General features: G+C 32.5%; 1 protein-coding gene across 1 annotated transcript; it reads right to left on the reverse strand.

Annotated features, from left to right (window-relative positions):
- Positions 1 to 17,261: 17,261 nt before the first annotated feature.
- LOC105764346 (uncharacterized) lies at positions 17,262 to 18,943 on the reverse strand. Its single transcript, XM_052633830.1, has 3 exons — positions 18,700 to 18,943; positions 17,882 to 18,469; positions 17,262 to 17,551 (listed from the first exon to the last, which is right to left on the reverse strand). Exons 1-3 carry the CDS (start codon positions 18,941 to 18,943, stop codon positions 17,262 to 17,264), a joined length of 1,122 nt encoding a protein of 373 aa, XP_052489790.1.
- Positions 18,944 to 23,299: the final 4,356 nt, after the last annotated feature.

A 23,299-nucleotide genomic window follows, 5' to 3' on the forward strand; every position in this document is an offset into this window, starting at 1 on the left:
TTTGCAAATTAACCCCCGAGCTAGCTAGATTAAGCTAAAATGATCACAAAAACATAAAAATCATTAAAAACAGGGCTTGAATTCACTTACATTCATCAAACTAAGCTTGACCGAATAACACTTCTTCTCCAATGGCTATTTTTAGGGTTTGAAACAAAATGAAGAAGATATCATCATTATTTTATGCTTTATTTAATTAGTTTTTTCTTTTATTTACCAAATTACCATATTAACCTTATTACTAATTAAAATTTTCAATAAAATCTACCCATGTACATCCACTAACTTTAAATATGGTATATTTACCACTTAAGTCCATTAACTTTCATTTCCATAACCATTTGACCCCTTTAACTAATAGAACTCAACTTTTTCACCTTTTACGATTTAGTCTGTTTTACCTAATTAACCATTTAAATTTCAAATTTTCTTAGCAAAATTTTAGTACGACCTTAATATAATCTCGCAGAAATTAAATAAAGATTAAAATAATAATTTACTCATTGGAATTGTGGTCCCAAAACTACTATTTCTGACACCACTGAAAACAGGTTGTTACACATTGTATAGCCCGGGTTCCTACACCACCTCAGAACCTTAGTTTGTTTGACCTGTCTCAGATATTCATGTTGCCACGTATTCGAGTAAACATGGGTCAACCTTTGGTTTGCAACGCAATCATCTATTAAGTAAAAACTTAAACGAAGCAAGCGATACAGGCGACCACTTATGTTCATCAAGGACTAGTGGGAATACATGTCTCCACACGTTGTACAAGTTTTCTAATTTGTACACTTCATCGACAAAGCTCATGGGATCGAAACGGAGATTGATACAAGTTGAAATTGCATGACCGCATGGAAAACGAAGTGCGTCAAATATCTCACAATCGCAAGTCCTATTTCTTAGGTGTACACGATACTGTCACCCGACAACACCTTGGTCCGATCTGTCAAACTCTATTACTCGAAACCATAGGTTGTTGCACGAGTGACAAACTGCGTGCATACAGTTGGCTCGTACCTTTTCCTTCTTAATTTGTTCTAGTACCACTGGGCACTATACATGGCGTCCTTACATTTGCCCAACATAACTCGCCGCTCGCTTTGGGAACAGTTCCACCAAACGAAAGTATGTCTCTTTGACAATCGAGGTTATTGGCAAATGACGCGTTCCATTTAAAACGGAATTGATGCATTCCACTAAGTTTTGAGGTCATATGTCTATATCATAGAGCATCGTCATAGGATTGTGTCCACTGATCGTAGGGTATGTTAGTGAGGTACCGTTCCCCTACCGAGTGAGTTAACCATAAGATTTCTAACATTTCATGAAAACGGTCCTTCTTGATCCCGTACCCTGTCAATAGAAGTTGATAGTGACAATTACATACCAAAGAATATAAAAACAAACGGAATATTACAAACCAAATAATATTGGTGGTGATTACATACCCATTTTGGTCACTTGTGATTGCTCAGCGGTAGAGGAATATTGCTGGTAGTAGTTGGACGCAACGTGCCTTAGATAGTACCGATGATGTGTGCGGTCTCAGAGGCTTCCCTGTCATTCAATTGGAGATAATATTTCAGTTTCTTGATTTAAAATGATGCATATATCAGGTTGGGGGCAGACATGCCTTCTCAATCTAGACAAAAAAAATTCCAATCGTCTACTTTCTCCCTCGGTATTATTGTAAATGCAATTGGAAGGATCCTCCGATTACCATCTTGTACCATAACCAACAACAGTTGATGGGTATTCTACCATACATAAAGGTACCATCAATTTGTACCAATGGCTTGCAATACTGAAATGCTTGAGAGCATTCCTTGAAGGTCCAAAATAGACGGCGGAAGACTCGGTATTTACGGAGCAAGCAATTGTTGTGGTACACGGGCTCTGTTTTAATTATCTGTTATGCAACCTGAGACGTACCTCTCCAGCACCTGACACAACTACCATACCTCGTTGTATGATGCGTCCCACCCATTGTGCATCTTCTACAAAGCCTTATACTTTGCTATCCACGCCTTACAGTACGAATGCATGTAGTTAAATTTGCTACGAATATTTGCAATTAAAACTGACACAGCAGTTCTCGAATCCACTTTCACCATCGGTAGTATTATGCCCATGGTCATATCTAAATCCAACTTCGGATGATCCTATGAAACACCTATAACCACACAAGTATGTAAAACCCTAACTAATGAAACCCTAAAAACTCTGTGATAGTTTACTAAAGGTAACACACATATGCAGACTGGTGAACTTTTTTATCGTCCATAACCCCGTCTTTTTCTCAACAAAAGTTATGATTTTCCATGTGTATCTACCATCTCACATTGCACACTTGACCTTAAACTTCTTCGATTTGGATTTAACCACGTGAAAGTTAACCCTATTCTTAATGTTGTATTGCTTCAATGTAGCGAGAAAACCATCTTTATTGGAAAACTCCCTGCCCACTTCCAAATCACTTGAATCCAATGAAGGACTTGCGTGGCAAGACTTTCTGTGTGGTAGTTCTACAAACTCTAACTCATCTCTGTCGATAGGTCAACATTATGTATGTAGGTTGGAGGCAAATACGTCGTGAATAGTGAATTTTCTTCTTTTTCATCTTCACCCCTCACCGCTTTTCAGTTTAGTTGGAACAAACTCTGGTTGAAAAAATAATGCAACTTCTGAACTGTCGACACTGAGCTCCCAAGGTGGATCCACATCAAATTCATTATCATCTTTATTCTCGGACTCATCAGCATTTGTCGTGTTGGAGGTCCCATTGCCGGTGAATGTTGTAGGGAGTACATCATCCTTTCTCGTGTACGTGTTGGAACATCCAAAATCACATGTCGATTGCCAACCACTAGAAGTTGCTACCATTCCTAAAAAATTTTCCCATCGTTAAACATCGACCCACAAAGGTTCATGTCTCATCCACTAACTGAGTGTCGTACAAGGGCCATGTATTTTTTTCTACCACCAAAACCTGATAGTTCGGTGTTCTATCTCCCGCGATTAAAATCTAAGGTCAAGACGGATAAGTGTCTTCCCATTGATGGTTCTAGGATGTCATAATGGGAACTTTCTAACAAAGTGGTTGGACTATCGACATTTTCAATCGTTCTCGCCTCTCGAATAGGAAAAGATGTTGAAGTGGCAAGTCCTTCATATAGCCTTGAAAATTCCACATATGACTCAAGAAATGGTGGTCCACTGTCGAGGTGCGTCTGTACCATTGCCTCCAAGCCTCGAGCACCTTTGATATCGAATGCGTCATATCTCACGGGATCGACCAAAACACAAAATTGATAATTAATAAACGATACTCTCATTGTCATGGATCCAACAAATTTTTACCTAATTCTTTTCTAAAGTTGTGGCAACTCTATGTTCTAGTTAAAAGCTAGTCGCGTTGTGTTCTCCGATAAAAAAACCACGCCGTTTTCGGTGTCCCAAACCTCACCTTTGTAATAAATAATAACACTAATTTGTCCACTCATTTTTTACCAAATTATCTATTAAGAGAAGTTCAAAAAAAACATTATGCAAAAAATATAATGCTTTAACTAAATATTAACACAAAAAACCAATGCTTATGCTTACTTTTTTATAAAAAGTATCTGTAATAGCCCATTTATAGTGAAATCTGAACAGTGATTTTGGGACCAAAAATCCAACTAGTAAATTATAATTTTATTATTATTTTAATGTCTATGGAATTTTAGTAAGGTTGTATAAAAATTTCGTTAAGAAATTTTGACTTTGCATGCTTAATTATGTGAAAAGGACTAAATCGTAAAAGGTGAAAAAGTAGAGTTCTATTAGTTAAATGTTTCAAATGGCTATAGAACTTTAAAGTGAAAGGACTTAGATGTTAATTAGACTATTTATGTGGATAGTGGACATACTTGACATGGTTTTATTGAAATTTTAATAAGTTATTGAGGTTAATTTTGTAATTAGATAAAATAAGTTAATGTTAATAATAAAAGATGAAATAAAACATTATCTTCCTCATTTTGAACCCTAAGAATCGACCACTATTTTTGAGATAGGGAGGAAGTTTTGGCCAAGAAAAAATACCTTGTTGAGCTCGTTTTTAATGATTTTTATGTTTTCGAGATCATTGTAGCTAGCTAACCCGGAGATTAATTTGTAAAATTGTTAAATATTTAGGGATTTTCCATGAATATGCTTGCATGATTTTTTATGTGTGATGGAATATTATGGGTCCTTGTTGTTAAATAAACAAGTTTTGTAAAGGGATTTTTGATGAAAATTACATTTAGGGACTTATTTATAAAAGTAGTAAAAATCCATGGTCAAATTGTGAAATGATGATTTGTATGGGTTGATATAGGTCCTTATAGAAATTGACTAGCTGGGGTAAAGGATGAAAATGCTTAGATTTCAATTTATGAGCTTAAGGACTAAATTGTAAAAAGTTAAAATGTTAGGGGTAAAATTATAATTTTTCAAAAATAAAATATGGACTAAATTGAATAATAGAAGTATTAAATAAATTGAATTTGTCTATTTAGATCAAGATAGACCTCGTACGAATTTAGGTCAGGGAAAAGTAAAAGCCTCGGATTGATCGACTTTATTTTTATGCTCAAATCATCGAGGTAAGTTTGTATGATTAAATAATGTTTTAATGTTATATTGATCTATATGTTAATGTTTTATTTCCATGTAACTAAATGATGTAAATCTAATGAAGTCACGACAGTTATCGAGTCCCATTTGAACCTTAGGAATTCGTAGGATACAAATGACATGTCATAGGGTTTTTATGTTTCGGGTGCTGATCTTGAATGTCCTACCAATGGCTGAGGTCCTGCATTTGTTGTGGATTCTCCACAACTCGTGTGAGCAGCATTGTGTACCTTACATTTTGACCCACAGCTCGTGTGAGCAATAATGTAAAAGAAAGGTTACGATTATATGTTTAGCACACATCGTGTGAGCTTTCCTGCATATCCAATGTTATTCTAAATGGTTCAACGGGCATGAAAAGGAAATGAATGGTAAGTGTTAAAATGAACTATGTCATGAATCTATGAAAATGATTAAAATGGAAATGTTCAATAAAAGTATACCTATGTTCATAAAAATGATGAATTCAAAAGTAGTATGTTCATGTACAAATAGCTTACCTTATGATATTTCAAGTGAATTATGTGTTTATGCACTAACATGTGTTGTTGATGGTGCTTAGGCTTGTGCCGAGCTTATGTTTGGATTATATCATGTTTAATCTTAATGTTATGCGTTGAAATGGTAAGTTATGTTCATGTTTTACGAACTTACTAAGCATTATATACTTATGTAGTTTTCTTTCCTATGTTTTATAGATAATCGAAAGCTTGATTGATTTGGAAGTTCGTTAGAGATCTATCACACTATCCAACGATTATATCAGTAGTTTTTAATGCTTATTGAAGGTTATAATGGCATGTATAGGTGGACTTGTTTTTGATGTTTAGTTGAATGTTAGTTGAAAAGTTTAGCATGTATATGTTGTTTTGGTTGATGTACTTTTGGTACTTTTGGTGCCTTATTGGTATGTGTTAATATGGCTAAGATATGATGCATGTTTGAGTGACCAAATGGTATATTTTATATGGAAGTTCTAATGATCATAACTATGGTATGTTTTGGAAGTGGTATTGAATTATATGAGTATGATTGAAATGTGGTAGGTGTGTATGTTTAGGTATGTTTGAATTATTGTACTTGATGTGCCTTGTATGCATATTGGTTTAATGGATTTGGTCTTTTCAATTGGTCATTTCATGCATGTTTTGGTAAGGTTTGATGCTTTAGTTATGTGCATAAAATGCTTTTAGGTACATGCTTGATTTGGTGATGGAAATGACTTGACTTTGGCCAATTTCATGTCAACATGGCCTGAGACACAGGCGTATGACTCAGCCGTGTGTCCTCTGTAGGCTTAAGGCATGCAAGTTAGGCTGTTACATGGCTTAGCACATGGCCTGGGACACGAGCATATGGAGCTATTTTGAGAGTTACACAGCTTGGCACACGGGCGTGTGGCTTGGTTGTGTGATCTAACTCAGAGAATTACACAGGCATAGACATGGGTTGGGATATTACCGTGTGTCCCTATTTCAATTGTTACACGGCCTGATACATGGGTTTGTGTCTCAGCCATGTGACCCTTGCAGTCCAAATTTTTTAACTTTTTCTTAAATTTTCCCAATGTTTCCAATTTAATCCCGAATTGTTTCTATCATATTTTTAGGGACTCGAGGGCTCGATTAAGGGACAATATGCATGTAAATGAATGGTTTACACCATGTTTATATTAGTGTATGAAATGTATGGTTATATGTTACATTTTTATGGTAATGCTCGGTAAACCTATTCCGACAACGGATACGAGTTAGGGGTGTTACAGTATCGTTGCTCCAACTTATACCTTCCCTACGAACTTCTAATCTTCTTAACTTCTTCAAATTCTATTGCTCCAACTTATGCCACTAGAGGCTGAAATATGGGTCATTTATAGCCTAAGGGATAGCATCCCACTTGTTTCTATAAAAATGCCTCGGATAGTGAGGGTTGAAATTTGTAGAGAAAAAACGCTCCAAGTAGGATGCACTATCAGCAGCAATACTTAAAAAGGTGTCCAGTTGGAAGCACTTTTAGTAATTTTGCTAATAGTGCATCCTGCTTGGAGCGTTATTCAAAAACATTTCAGATATCCCAGAATTCTCGAGATATTTTCTCTGAACCCATCTCGTCAAAATTATTTTACTTAAACACTAAAAACCTAACAATAAAATCCAAAACCCTAAAATAAACCAAAAACCCTAATTAACACACCTAAAACCGTAATAATAAAATCATTTTTTAAAAACTCTAAAACACTAATTAATAAACACTTAAAAATTAAATAAAACACTAAAATCGTAATTTCATAAACCATAAACCGTAATTAAACAATTAAAACCCTAAAAAAAAGAAAAAAGCGTTAACCTGGAAGCATTTTTCTAGTCAAGGGGAAAAAAGTGTTGAGCTGGACACGTTTTACTGGTTAGGGGGAAAAGCGCTGAGTTGGACGCTTTATTGATTTTCCCATGAAAGAGGCACTAGCCGTGAGCATTTTTGTAAAATTGGCCCATTTCCATAAATTTCAACAAAATTAACCTATTTTCGTAATTCTTTTATAAAATTGGCCTTTTTTGGTATTTTAGTTAGGTACATGCTAAATTATGGCATCTACACTATATTTGTAAATATGTATATTAGGATTATATTTATAAAAAGATATAAAAAAATAAGTTTCTAATTAAAATAGTAAAATTGAAGTCTTGATGATTTTAGTATTATAAATTCTCATTATATATGGATAATTTTTTAGCTTTATTATGAGTTTAAATGGTATTTTTAGATTTTATATAAAAAATAAAAAAGTTTCTTATGATAATATTTGTTATTTTTTAAAAAGAATAATTTTGAAGGGCCCTTTTGGATATGCAGTGCATTTACTTGCGGTTAGTGTAAAACAACGGTGGTGGTGAGATTAGGTACTGTAGTGATATTATAGCGTGAGACAAAAATAAAGTTCAGCGCACTACAATGGAAGTAAACGCCCATCCAAAGGAACCCTGAGTCTTTTTTTTAATTGAATATAGGGTTATATAAATTAAAAAATATATTTCAAAATTTATCAAATATTTATTTTTGCAAGAGATTATTTTATAAACCCTTCAACCACCTCACTTATAATCTTGATCAATAAAATCAGTATCTGTTAACTTTTTTTTCATGTTAGCTTTCAAGTCACTAAATTGTTTTTCTTTCTCACGAAAAAATAAAAAATAACAACCACAAATAAAAAAAATAAAAGTTATGGTTTTATTGATCAAAGATGAAGGAGATGATGAGCACTATTATAAGTTTTGGAGATCAATGAGGCTGATAGTGGAGATGGAGTTTGAGTGTAGCATTGTATGACTATTCTGTGTGTCAAAAAATGGAACATAACTTTAGTCTCGAAAAAATTAAAATTAGATGCCGCTTCTATTTTGTAGTCAGATCCATGACTTCAGTCTTCATTAGTATCATATATCAATCCATCAAAAGCCAAAAAATAATTTAATGGCAATAAACAAACATCCCCTCCTTTGAAACTCTTCCATAGTTGCCTAGGTTTTTTTAAGTAATTAAAATGCAAGTACATGAGTTAATACAGGGAATAAAGACCTTAAGCAAAATGGCATAACATGCTATCCACGAAAGCCACCTAATTTATCTACTTCATTTGATTCAATGTTAATAACTCTAGGAATTTTCACTAATGACCATTCATCGTCTTTAGAACCACCAATGAAACTAATGTCTCTCATCACTTTCGTTAGTCTCTTCAAAGCCCTGAAAGGATTATGAATCCTGTAACACCCCATACCCGGCCTGAAAGTTTAAGCCGAACTTGGACTAGTTACATCAACGCATTGAAAATCGATTTCTTTTCGAGATTTTAACTTTGAAAATCAGATATTTATTTTTTTCAGTTTAGGTGGTTATATAGTTTCGTGTTAGAAATTGACCGATACAGACGAGATTATCAAAAGGAAAGCAAGGCAAAATCTAAGGACCATTTACAAACCCAAAAGATCAAATCACAATTATTACAGTACAAGCCGATCCGAGCACTCGAGCGTCGTCCGATCCTAAGTCATATGTCCACCTGAATAGAATAAGGTAAAACAAAGGGTGCTACCAAGCATCACATAACCAAACTCAGATACAAATAAACAATTCTTGATATATAAAAATCAAACTCACGCAAGGAACTTAAGATAGTTTTATATCCAGTATGAAATAGATCTAGAGAATCACAAAGGTTCCCATAATAGTGGAACAACAAAATTGAGCAAAACAAAGCGAAACAGAACATAACGAATTGAGCAAAACAGAGCAAAGCAGAACAGAGCCGAACAAAGAATGTGCGTTATGCAGATGCTATATTTTTCAAATAGATCAGAATACAGATTTATCAGAAAACATCATACTCAAACTCCGCTACACACCAAAATAGAGTTTCCCCAGAACTCATCCAACCAAATCACACCAACAGATATCTGTGGATGGTGCCACCAGTATTTTGCAGTTAAAACTGCCAGATTGAATACATGTGGTCAAACCACTATAGTACAGTCGAACTGTCGGAACTGAATTGTAGATAAGCCACCAGATAATGAAGATTATTAAACTGGCAGAAACTTTCTTCTTTCACATCAATCCAAGTCCCATGCAATGTGTCATGGCATGCATATGCAAAATCAAAGTAATGAGCATGTAAGTCATGCTATCTCTCAGCAACAGAATCAGTGAATATGGGAGTCCATGTTTTGTAAAGTAGGCTTATCAAACCTCAAAAAATCATACCAGATTTTCCATGAAGTCACATGAACTGTTATAAATCAGAATCAGTAACAATCAGTCTAACATGTTTAGATATCATATATTTTTCATCAATAGAGTAACGCAGAGATGTACCAACAAACTTAACAGAATACAGATCATATCTGGATAATTCACACACATAGACAATAGCACATTACATTCTGATAGATCCTACTCACTTAGGTTCAAACATAACAGACATACATACAGGTCACAAGTTGTTCATCATCAGTCTAACATGTTTAGATATCGAATATATCATCCATATATCAGTATTAGAGCATCAGATAGTCCCCTTACGATCAAATTCAGATCATAAATACATTGTGAAGGTCAGTACTCGTGTCTTGGGCAATACTCGCGGCCTCAAAAATAAGATCCAGATCCTATTCATATGCCACACGGCTTGGACACACACCCATGTCCTTGCCCGTGTGGCTCACACAGCTTGGGCACACACCAATGTCCCTGGCCGTATGGTCCTAAACCATAAACAGTGAGTTACACGACCTAGAAACACACACCTGTCCTTTGCTTGTGTGAACCCTGCATTAATATCGCCACACACGGCCTGGACACATGCCTGTATGACCCTAATTCGATGGACTGTGAGTTACACGACCAACCATATTTTTGAATGTCTAAAATTCGTAGAATTTAAGGGTTTTGGTATGCTCCTGGTCTTGTTTTGAAGTAGAATCAACACGGAGAAGTCCCAGAACCTAATTTAAGCATTCAATAATCAATTAAACAACTAAAACGATGAATCATGGCATACATTAACACTCAACTAAGAATGTTTAACCCTCGACGCTAAACTTCTGATGAAGAACGCTTACCGACAATTCACCAGCACAACTTAGAATGTTGGAAAAATGTCACTCTTGAGAACTTCGTCTGACAAAGACTTACATAATTCAGAATCCATTCCGAACGAAAAGAACTAAACGTAACTTCGACTATCATCAACCTCAAATAAATAAACTTGATAAAGGGCATTTACAATTTAATTAAAGATTAATCGCACAAAGCAATTGACGTAACAAATACAGAAGGATTGAACGACAAAATAATGGAGCAGAAGAAAGAAAGAAAGAAAGAAAAATAACATTGATCAGAGAGGAGAGAAGACAGAGAAAGAAAAATAAAGGAAGAGAGGACCTTCTAAATATCTCATTCGGAAGTTAATTAACTTGTTGTCTTTAAAAAATCAAACAAAATAACTAAATTATGAAATTGTGCAAAACATTTCCCTATTGTGTACATAAAGACTCGAACACAATATTAAAGGATATACAGACACTTAACCATTAAACCAACAAGCTCATTCTTTTCATTAGTTGATCGAAATTACAACTTATGCCAAACGGTCAAGAATGAGGGTTTGATAAAGAAAATAACAAAATTTCAAGGAACAGAGTTCAAACCCAAAACCTCACACACATCCCTAGAACACTTGACCACTAAACCAAACCAACTTACTTGTTAAAAATTTCCAACATCTAAACTCAGAATCGAAGGATGAACATACTTGGCTTCAAAATCAATTTTTTCTAACCTGGTTTTTGGGGTGTTACAAATCCAATCCACATCATAATGGCTATCATACTCAACAATCAACTGATAGGAAACAAAATAAATCTCACATCATTTTATTAAAGTTTTGTTTGGTAGAGTGAAAAAATGAAATGATGAAAAATAAATGGTAAAAAGTAAAATGATGGAAAATATAATTTTTCTTTTCGTAGGTGTATTTGGTAGTAAAGATAAAAAAATGGAAAGAAAAAACATTTTTCTTTTTGTTAGTTGCTTGGTAGAGTTGAAAAATGAAATGAAAGAAAATAAAACTGTTGAAAAATACATAATTTTGAACTATTATACACTTCACTCTCATTTCCTCTCATCTTATCTTTACAATTTTGGAAGGATTAGTTTTTATGCATTAAGATGAAAAATGATCATCTTTCCTATTTTCTTTCCTCTCACTTTTCTTCCCAACCAAGCATATTCGAATTTTATTTTCTTTCCACTTTTCCACTCCCTCATCCCATCCATCCACTTTTCCTCCCAACCAAGCACACTCTAAATCTCACCAATCCTAGCTAGTCCTGATTTTCTTTGTGTGGATGCATTAATATTAAAATTTATCTTCTGAATAAGAGGAAGAGCCTAATTCTTATTAACAACCACCACACAAGGTTATTTCTAAATATAAAAAGGATCTTGGATCTCTGAAAATAACCTCCACAAAGAAGTTACCTTTTGGTCACTTAGCATCCACCTACAATGTTAAAGTTATAACTATATCAATCATTTCAATCAGGATCAATCATTACAAGCACTAAACTTGAACCGAGGTGTTTAAACAATATATGAAATATAATTTTAAAAAAATGTGGTTACTCGAATCGTATTGAATTGTATTTGTAATTTATAATATTTTGTATGATGTGAAAATAAGTATTTTTATTTAAAAGGGAAAATAACTTAAAATTTTATATAAAAACATTTTTAAAATAAATATATGAGTTATTGGTTATATTTATTTACTTGAAATATTTTATAGAAATATTTATGAAAATACTTTAAAACATTACCAAATGATATCCAAAACCATAAAATAAAGTTCATTTTGTCAAAATAAGTCTAAAAATCTAAAAAGCAAAATTATTATGAAAAAAGAGAAGAAATTGAACCAAATTATAGTGGACAAATCGAAAACTCCAAAAAAAAAAACAATCGAACCAAACTCACCTTCACATTAAATAACTAACCCAATAACAAACTAAACTTAAAATAACTGTAAACAGAATAAATCTGGAGGAGAACCCAAGCATAATGATAAATTTAGTTGTTACTGTTTACTACAATTGTCATTTTGGCCTTAATTTTTTATCACTTTGTCCCCCTAAGAAAATTTAGTCAAATTATTGTTTTCTGGATGAAAAAATCTAACAAACTGTTAATTGTAACGATGTTGACGTGACAATTTACATATACTTCATAGAAAATAAAAAATGTATAAAAGTTATTAAAAAGAACCTTTTAAAAAATTCACATTAACAATAAAGTACAAGTGGATTATTAGTGAATTACCACATCAGCGATAATAAATTTCTAATAGGTGAGACAATTTGACTCAAAATTAAAGGTTGAGAACCAAGAAAAAAGAAGAAGCCAAAATGACAAAAATGTAAATGCTTGAAGCTAAATTTGTAATTATGTTTATTTTTTATTATATAAAATGCCATGTGCTTGCAATGGCCTTGGCAAGCAATGGCCTTGGACTTCCTAAAATGGGAAATTTTCCCTTTAAACTTTCTAATTTTTGTAAAGTTATAAGTTAATATATGGTGAATTTTCTTATTTAAACCCTAAAATGGCTTTGTTGGAGTTGTGATTTGCATCAAACCTCTAGTTTTTCCTGGGCAACTTCTTAAATGCCCTGTTGAAGTTTTGGGTGAGAAGGGCTAACTGCACTCACATATATTCAATGGTAGCTTCACCCTCAGATGCAATTGGGGCTGCAACTAGTAACGCTATGTTTTTCTTGCTTTGCCCTTCCTCTTCCTTATATATTCAAGATTAAGCTCAATGGTTTGCAACGAGCCAATAAGTTCATCAATCATTGTATCAATGTTCTTTGCCTCTTCTATAGCAGTCACCTTGATTGTAAAGTTTTCAGACAAGTATCTAAGAACCTTTTGGACCAGCTGAGTATTGGAATACTCTTCTATAGCAGTCTCATTATCTTGCATTCTAAATGTCTTAAATCTTGTTGTTAGCATCTAGAGCTTAAACTACTTGAAAATATTAGTTCCTTCATGAGCAATTTCAAGAATGGTCCAAGCTTTTTTTGGTAGTAGTGCACTTTGAGGTACACCTAAACTCTTGAGGATCTACTCCATTAAAAATTGTATTAAGGGCCTTGGAGTTTGCATAAATGCTCTCATATGTGCCTACCAGTAGGCATGATTTGAGCCATGGACATAGGGGTCTTAAGATTGAGATTCCTTTCGTCTCTACAACAAAACAATTATAGGATATTCACTTTGTGCGTTAAGTCGTTTACCTTATAATATAAAAATAAGAAATAGATACAGTTGCTTGGTTACACAGTTTGAATCATCCTATGTCTATAAGGTATTGCCCAAAGAGTAATCTTCTATAAATCTCCTAGTACAAGATGTAATTTAAGTTCAACCACTCACCAAGTTGCAACCTTACTCTCATACATAATCTAGACCACACTCCTCATTAAGACTTCCCTTTAGTTACAAATTGAACAATAAGAACAAATTGTTTACAATAATTTCCACTAAAGCAAGTTTCTTGCTCGAATAAGATAAATGCTTTCAACCTTTCACATAACACTAAAACAAGTCTTTTCCTAAATAAGAACATAATGGCTTGTTTAATTATAATTAATGTGAATCTCTATTTCCTTGAATTTAGCTTGATGAAGTCTTCAATATAGAATAAAATTAGTAAGGACCTTCTTTATGTAATCTTCTAAAAAAAACAAATATCTTCGAATAAGAAAACTTGAAGATTGAAACATTCACTTAATTATGATAATGTAATTATTTTATATTTATTGGAATTAAATTGTAGGATAAACTAAAAAAATAATCACTTTTGTTTTCTTCAGATTACATTTTAGTCACTTATGTTTGAAATATTACGTTTTAGTCGCTTACATTATTGTTTTGTTACGAAGTCGCCACTCTACCGTTAAGCTCCATTACCTCCCTAATGGTGGTCCTACGTGGCAATCCAAATGGATTTTAAATGCCAACTTGGATGTCCTATGTGGCAATCCAAATTAAATTTATTTAATTAAAAACCTCTTTTTATCCCAAAAAATGAACATCCAAGTTAGCTTTTAAAATTCATTTGGATTGCCACGTAGGACTGCCATTAGGGAGGTGACAGAGTTTAACGGTAGAGTGATCACTTCGTAACAAAACGATGACGTAAGTGACTAAAATATAACGTTTCAAATATAAGTGATTAAAATGTAATATGAGACAAATAAAAGTAACTATTTTTGTACTTTACCCTAAATTATAATATAACCGAAAGAATTGTATTGATTAGTCTCACTAGAAGAAATGCATTGGAAAATATAACGCTCATGGAAAGTCTTATTACGGACCTAATTTACTAAACAATTTTTGTGCAAGAACAAGACATATTACTAACTTGTGCAAGTTCACATTGTTTTTTTTAAAGGAATTCCTTTTCAATTTTTTTTTCCAATTCTAACATTTATGACTTCATCATGCATTATAAAACCTCAAGAAAAATGTTGCTTAGGGGTTCAAATCCTTCCATGTTCATATTTTATTTTAATAACAAACACGTGTGTAAGCAATGCAGCTATCCCACTTGTTTAATTAATTAATTTAATTATTTTAAGGCGCTGTTTGTTTACTAATAAAATATTTTTCATAAAATATTTCCTGTATTTTACGGTATTTGTTTGGTGAAAAATAAATTACTATGAGAAAACATTTTCTAAAACACGGATAAATGAAATGGCTTTTTACGGAAAACGTCTTATCGATTTTATTTCTGTAAGACATTTTCCATTTTCCTCCCCTCTCATCACAGCAGTCGTTCTCCTTCCTCTCTGTCCATTAGCCTCCGCCTCTCCTCATCATCTCTATTCGTTGGCCTCACCTTCGAATCTGAGTCTCGTCGTCCTTACCAAGTCTGCATTTAGAAGAAACCCAAAAATCTAGCTTTCCAATCCTATCAAGGTATATCACTATCTTTTATTTTGATTACTTTGTAAATGAGCAGTTGAAATTTCCTTCATGGGGTTTAACTTGTTGCTTTTCTCTTTGGCTATTTCCCTGATTATTTTTGTTCTTCAAAGTTATTGTATTTTTGCTACTCTGCGAATTCGTTGCTTTCTCCATGGCCACATGTGAGTTTCTTTTTCTCTCTTTCTATGTGATTTTTCAGGGTAAGCTGACCAAGATTTTAATTGGGGGTTTTGGTTATTTTTCAAGCTTAGTTCTTGAATTAGCCTTTTTTTTGTTTTTGTTAAGAGACTGGGATTTTTTGGAATTGGAATTTGTTTCTTGAATTGTTAAGAGATTGGGATTCAAGACCGATTGCCATTTTGGGTTTTTATTTAGCATATATATATCAAAAAATATTTTTCATTTGTTCATTTGTTTAATAGTCTGTTTCCAATTGTTTTTTCATTTTTCGTTTGTTTTAAACTCTAAATGTTAACCTTTTGTTTTACCAGAGAAGATCAATCTGAATATTTTGTTGCATTGCAACATGTTTGACACTATAAAAAGCTAGTTCGTCTACCTTTTTCTGTTGTTTGAAGTTTGAACTTTTGGGGTAAATGTGAAGATTCTAACTGTGTAAAGTTTCATGTCTCTTGAGGCGCCATTGGCTCGCATGCACCTTGTGATGTATGCACTGTTGTAAGGCTTGAGTTAGCATCTTCCATACTTTGCAGGCAATAGAAGTTTGTTTATACTATATTGCAGTGAGAAGAAACTTGTATATTTTTGCCTTTGTACTTCGATTCGGACATGCACTCTCCGATATGTTTGATAATTTTTTATTATGCTACCGTGTTATAGACCGATAAAGCTGTAAAATTACTTGTAGTAATGTAATGTATCTATGCATGCATGACATGATGCAGACCTTGCAGGGCCACTACATTTGTTGTGTATATTATGATCTTTAAGCCTGATAATTTGCATTTTTTGCTTTGAGATGTAAGCCATAAATTAGATGTTGGAAATGCTTGAGCCTGATAGATGCATTCATAACTTTAAAAGTCCAGAAAACCTTTTTGTCCCATCATTAATTTGACATGACTTGTCTGATTGTCTCTCCATAAAATCAATAAAGATATTTAGCAATTAATTATCTTATCATTGCTTGAGAAACTTTCATATATGTATGTATGCACTTTAGTCATGGTAACTTGCTGTTATTTTAGGTAGCGTAGGAGTTCCAAATATTAAAATTCTAAAGTTGTGTTTCGGGAAATTTGTATAAGGCAAAGACCAGTACGATATATTTATGGGGAGGGATAAACCCCTGCTTGATGTACTCTATTCATTGCATAGTGAGGTATGTGAATACAGAGGGTTGAGACAATAAACTATTGTGCCTTCACTAATAGTTCTTCTGGTTGTAGAATGATAAAAGAAAACTGCTTGAGTATATTGGATGCTAACGTATTGTTATATACAAGTAGGAAACTGAAGCAACAGAAAATAACAGAAAGATAACTATTAACTGACAAACAAGAAATTAATTTAAAACTATATAACTAGCAAAGCAAAGACAACCAAAGACACGGAGGTGCTGAAAAGATGGCTTAGTTCGGTATAAATTGTCAAAAGGAGTAAGGTTAGCCAAAAGGGGAGTAGGGTACGGTTAATAATAAAAACAGCATGAAGAACAGCATGCCCCCAAAAATGCTTAGGTAGATGGGAATGAAATAAGAGAGCCTGTGCAACATTAAGAATATGTTGGTGCTTGCGTTCTACAAGACCATTTTGTTGTGGGGTTTCAACACATGTAGTTTGATGAATTACGCCTTTAGAAGCATAAAAGGTTGGAATAGCAAACTCACAACCGTTGTCAAATCGAATGACTTTAATTTTGGATGAAAATTAAGTTTCAACAAGTGTGAAAAAATTCTGAATGTGAGTACGAACTTCAGACTTTGCTTTCAATAAAATGATCCAAGTAAAACGACTAAAATCATCGACAATGGTTAAAAAATAACGATGACCAATAATAGAAATAACATCAGTTGGGCCTCAAATATCAACATGAACAAGTTCAAAAATTTTATTGGAAACGGAAGTGCTTACAGGAAAAGATATTTTCTTCTGTTTGGCCAAATGGCAAGCTTTATAAGTTGCATTATTTGACATAGACAAAGAAGGAATGTAAGGGAAAAGTAGTTTTAGTCGAGAATCGGAAAGATGACCGAGACGATGATGCCAAAGGGAACATGAAGTTGTGTTGGCGGACAAGGTAATGGGAGTAGAAATGGAAAAGGTTTGAGCTGGGGAGTCCAAAATATAAAGACCATGGAGCACTTTAGCTGTACAAATCATCTTCAAAGAAGGAAAAGCCTGTATAAAACAATATGTTTTATGAAAAATAAAGGAATAAGGTAATGTAGTAGTGAGTTTAGTGACATATAAAAGATTAAAAGTGAATTGAGGAACATAAAGAACATTAGTAATGTAAAGGCTATTATTGAAAATGACTGTACTAGAAATTCGAGCACAAAATTTAGTGCCATTTGGAAGGTTGATGTATATAGGTTTAATGGAATGAAAAGAAGCAAAAAAGGATAAAGAATGAGTAATATGATCAGTGGCACCTGTGTCAATGATCCAATGATGGGATTGAAGAGAAAAGAGGTTACCTGAGGATGGGGAAGGGTTTGGTTGTAAGGAAGAAGTAGTATTGGTAACATGAGGTGGGGAGGTAGATGCTGGAAGCAATGTAAGTAGTTGTTGCAACTGATCTTGTGTCAAAGTAACAGAAGGATCAGATGGCAAAATGTCAACATGTTGCGAAGAGTCCAAAGGTTGTGAAATACAATCATTAAGGGCTGTGTGTGCACGAAAAGCCCGACCTCGAGACTTATAACCAAGTGGATAGCCATGCTTCTCATAACAAGTATCAACATTATGCCTGGATTTGCCACAGAAGGTACATTGCCGTGAATCAGTAAATGATTTGGCCTGAGATTTCTTTGAAGAAGTATGGTCGCGCAATGTGTTGCTAACAAACAACTGAGATGAGCCAGCAGGAAGGTGACGTTCTTGTTGAATAACCAGGGAAAATACTTTGTTGATTGGAGGCAATGGATCAATGAGCATGATTTGAGAACGAACAACAGCAAACCGATCATGAAGACCCTTAAGAAAACGAATAACGTTGTCGTTATCATGATATTTCTGGAGAGTGACAAAAACACCGCAAGAGCAAGATGGTGAACAAGAACAAACTGGAATTGGTCAAAAATTCATCAACTCATCCCAGAGAATTTTTAACCCAGTAAAGTAATCAGTGACGGAGTGATCATCTTGCTTGAAAGCATTGATCTCTTCTTGAAGAGCAGAAACGCGGAAAACATCTTATTGAGAAAAACGTTTACGGAGATCGCGCCAAACATCATAAGAAAAATCGAGCTAAAGAACACTGTTCATGATCGAGGGCGAGATGGAATGGTGCAACCAAGAAAGCACCATAGTGTTACATCGTTCCCAGGCAGAATAAAGAGGATTTGTTCGTGGTGGAACCGTGATGGTGCCGTCAACAAACTGGAGCTTGTTCTTGGATAAAATGCCATTGTCATTGCTCGAGACCAAAAGTGATAGTTCGAGCTTGATAAGACAGGAGAAACAAGAACCAAAGCTGGGTTTTCATTTGGATGCAGGTAGTATGGACTAGAAGGCAGCATAGGATCATGAAGTGCCATTTTGAGAAAAAAGAATCAAGAATGCAGACTATGTGGAAAGCAAGAAAGAAATAACATCTGATACCATGTAGAATGATAAAAGAAAATTGCTTGAGTATATTGGATGCTAACGTATTATTATATACAAGTAGGAAACTGAAGCAACAGAAAATAACAGAAAGATAACTACTAATTGACAAACAAGAAATTAATTTAAAACTATATAACTAACACTGGTTCTTGAAGAAATACAACAGTCTCATGAAGACATATTTACTACGTAATTTTGCTCATTTCACATTAGTAGCATATTCCCTCTTGGATGGCTTTACTAACTAATATTTTCTTAAAAACCTTTCGTGAGTATTTGGTAGATAATTCATATATGCGGAGTTGTGTTTATATATATAACAAAAGAAATACACACTACTTGTGTAGTGGTTTATAAATAGAAAAGTAGTTTTTGGTTTGTTTACATTGGAGGAGAATATAATAGTTTCTATGGTGCAACTTGACAACATCAATTTCTTCTGTTGTTCCTGTTAATCCAAAGTCTAATATTATCCAAACCTAAGCCATAACATGTATGTGGATGTTATAAGGTAAGACTCTCAAATGAATATATTTTATATTAAAATATATATTTATAAAATTATTTTAATAAATAATTATGGGTAAAGTGAAAAACTAAAATAGTGTATTTATAAGTTACCAATCATGTAATGTAATTATTAAATGGATATTTATTTTTATATTCAAAACTGCAACGTTTGAAAATTACAAGTGTAAAACCAAAAACAGTGAAAAATAGATAAATAAGAATGAGGTGAGAAATGATATTGTGGTTGTAATATATGTAAAAATAATGTAAAATAAACTCAATTAAATTCTCAAATGTAAGTTTCATTTGAAACAGTTTTTTCTGAAATATTCTTAGGAAATCATCAAACAATAGAAAATATTTTACACAAATTATCCAAACACTAAAAAGTAAACATTTTCGAAAAGTAAATCATTTTCCAAAAATATTTTACTTGGTAAATAAATGGAGCTTAAATTTCACAACTAGAATAAGAGGTTGAGAAGTATTTTACATAATATAGTAAAATATTAAATATTAAATATTAAAAAAGAGAGTCACATGTCAATTTTTAACGATGCTTACAATATACTAAATACTCACCTATTATATATATAAAAAAAAGTACAAACCAATCTCTTCCAATCATGATACACCGTACAAAGAGGGAAAAGTAACTAAAAATTAAGTATTTTAAAATAAATATTGAATAAGTTTAAAATTTGTTTGATATATGGTTTAGATCAAGTAGGAAATATAATTAGATTTTTTATTAATGCAATTTTAAAATTTTAAAAGTAAAAGTATATAAAGAATAATGTTACAAGAATACAATTGAATTTTTTTACATGAAATGATAAATAATTTCTTATCATTCTCAACACTCAAAAATTCTATCAGGGGATTATCAATGATACTTAAAAATTAAATAACTAACCATATTATTTTTCAATGGATTATAGAAAAGCCTAACCTAAAATAATTAATTAAACTTTAAAAAAAAGTGTAGGAGTTTTATTTAACAAAAGTAAATTATAACAAAGACCTGTTTAGTAATGAAGGTTAATTTAAATACAAATCAAAGCATGAGGATTTATTTAACAAATGCAAATCAATTCAAGGACTGTTCAAGGAATTTGGCCCATTATAAAACCCTAAAAGCAATGTTGATCCTACTTCATGTGTGTAACTTTTCATATGTGTATGCAATGGAGCTATATTCCAGTTGTCTAATTAATTTATTTCCATATCAAATCTTTCACATCCTCCATTAACCAAACAATTTATATTTATATAGTACAAGGACTTCTCAAGCAATTTAACCAAACATCTTTATCATGTTTTGCCTTTTACGTTTTGGTATTTTGATGGCATGTTTGTTCTTTTGCGATTAAACGAAAACCATCTGAATCGACTAAAATGATTTCAGTTTCATTAATTGGTTTGGCTACGGATCTGAACAAAGGCAAAAAAAAAAAAAAACTTAAATGATATCTTAACATTCGCATATCAACGTCTAAAATCTTGTTTTTCATGTTGTTAGCTATACCTTTTCAACAACTCCTTTGGAAGAAAATAAAAAGAACTGATTAAGTCTTAACTTGATTGATATCAATATTATTGTCAATGTAGGGAGACGTATGTTTGAGTGCGTTGAAGTGCATTATCCTCCTATTTAAGGGTTGGGAAGAGACTATGGGTAGTTCTAGATATTGCATCAAAAATAGCAAATATGATAAGAATCATGAGATTAATGTTAAAAAAGAAAAAGAAAACTTTTTAAATTAATGTTTATCTTAGATTTTGTAATTCGTTGATGTATTTTATTCATTATAATCGTATTTTATACATTTTAATGTGTTAATATTATATTTATATAGATTTTATATTTTATAAAAGAGCTGGTAATAAGGTTAAATTACATTACTAGTCTCTCGTACTTTGTGAGAGTTATGGATTTAATCTCTATATTTTAATTTGATCAATTTTAGTTTCTATCTTTTCAAATTTGTCAATTTTAATCCCTATACTTTTGAATTTTGAAATTTTAATATTGATTCGTTTGGTTAAATTCAATTACTAGTCTTGTACTATACATACAACTTTAGAATTAATCCATATTCTCCAACTAGATCATTCTAAGTCCCTATATTTTTCAAATTTTGAACTTTCAGCCTTGATGCAAATAATAGTAGTTAATCCATTAATTAAATTTTAAGTGAGTAATATGTGGAAATAACTAGTTGACATGGCATTATACATACGATAATATGTTTGGCATATTAGATTTTGAAAATAATAGAACTTAACTTAATAAATTTAACAATTATCATTTGATAAGAACTGAAAATTTAAAATTTTAAAAATACAAAGACTAAAAACAATCAAATTAAAATATAGGGACTAAATCCATAATTTTTATAAAGTAAAGAGACTAATAGAAGAATTTAACCCAACAATAATATTATAACATGTAAGATGAAGCAAGTTGATCAAATGGATGATAAATTGGGGATTGGACTGTTGAACTAATTTCTTGGAGCGCAAATCCACTTTAATTAATTTTAGTGTATATTCAAAATAATACAATACAGAATGCGAAGATTAATTACAGGTAACTTGAGAAATAAAAAAATGAATTGAGCTATTATTTCTTTTCAAGGGCTTTTTGTTTTCTTGTGTTTGTTTATCATTTTCATATTTATTATCAAATAATGTTATTTTAAATTGATTAAATATTTTGTTTTTATACTTTTATATCCGGATGAAATCTCTTTATCACTCTCTATTATCAATTATTTTTTTATAAATATTTATATTCAAATTTATTATGTGACTAGCCTTTTAAAAAGAACTGTTCGCATGGTACTTGTAACATCTCAATACGATCTTATTTCATCTAATGGTAATCATTATATTTTTATGAAAAAATTAATTATTAACAAATAGTAATTAAATCATTCGTCTTAGAACAAATGATTCGTGACCATGTTACTTTTTTCTATCATGTAATGTCAATGAAAGAATATCATTTATCTTTTATTGAACCATGAATTTCACTATTGTAAGCAAAGCTGTATCATGCAAAAGTGAATATTATCATGTCTAACAATCTATCATATAAAAATAAATGGAATTAAATTAATGAACTTACAAAATCGTTTGAAACGATACTAATTTTGATTTACTAAGTAAAGACAAAATCACATGATATAAATTGTTTACAATTTAGCAACTTAAAATTTTCATACTTTTGGCACATTTCTAAGTCTAGCTTTTGGTATGTTTTTCTTGGGGTTTTTTTTTCTATTTGGTAATTTTGCATCGGTGGTTTGTTTGTGGTGCTGACTGATGGCGGAGGTTGGTAATAATACGGCAGTGGAGATTGGGTTGGCAGGTTTATCGTTAGACGAGGGTGAGGATGAGGGATGGAGAGCAGATTTGAGCGGTGAGGAGATGGAGGAGGGAATGGACCTATGTGCAGTCGGTAGTTTTTTAATTGCCAGTGTCATTTAGTTCCATGCAATGAATAAGACGTTGGCAAATTTGTGGCATCTCCATGGTGGAGTGACAATCTCTGATCTTGGTGAGAAACGGTTTATGTTTAGGTTTTATTACGAAATTGATTTTGATAGGTTTTTACAAGGTAGCCCATGGACATTCAATGGACATCTGTTAGTGTATCATTGTCTTTGTAAAGGGGAGGATCTAATGACTATTCCGTTAATCCATGTCGACTTTTGAGTTCAAATCCACGATCTACCATCGGGTTTGATTAATGAAAATATGGGAAGGCA

Source organism: Gossypium raimondii, chromosome 7 (genome assembly GCF_025698545.1).
Source record: "Gossypium raimondii isolate GPD5lz chromosome 7, ASM2569854v1, whole genome shotgun sequence".
NCBI lineage: Eukaryota > Viridiplantae > Streptophyta > Magnoliopsida > Malvales > Malvaceae > Gossypium > Gossypium raimondii.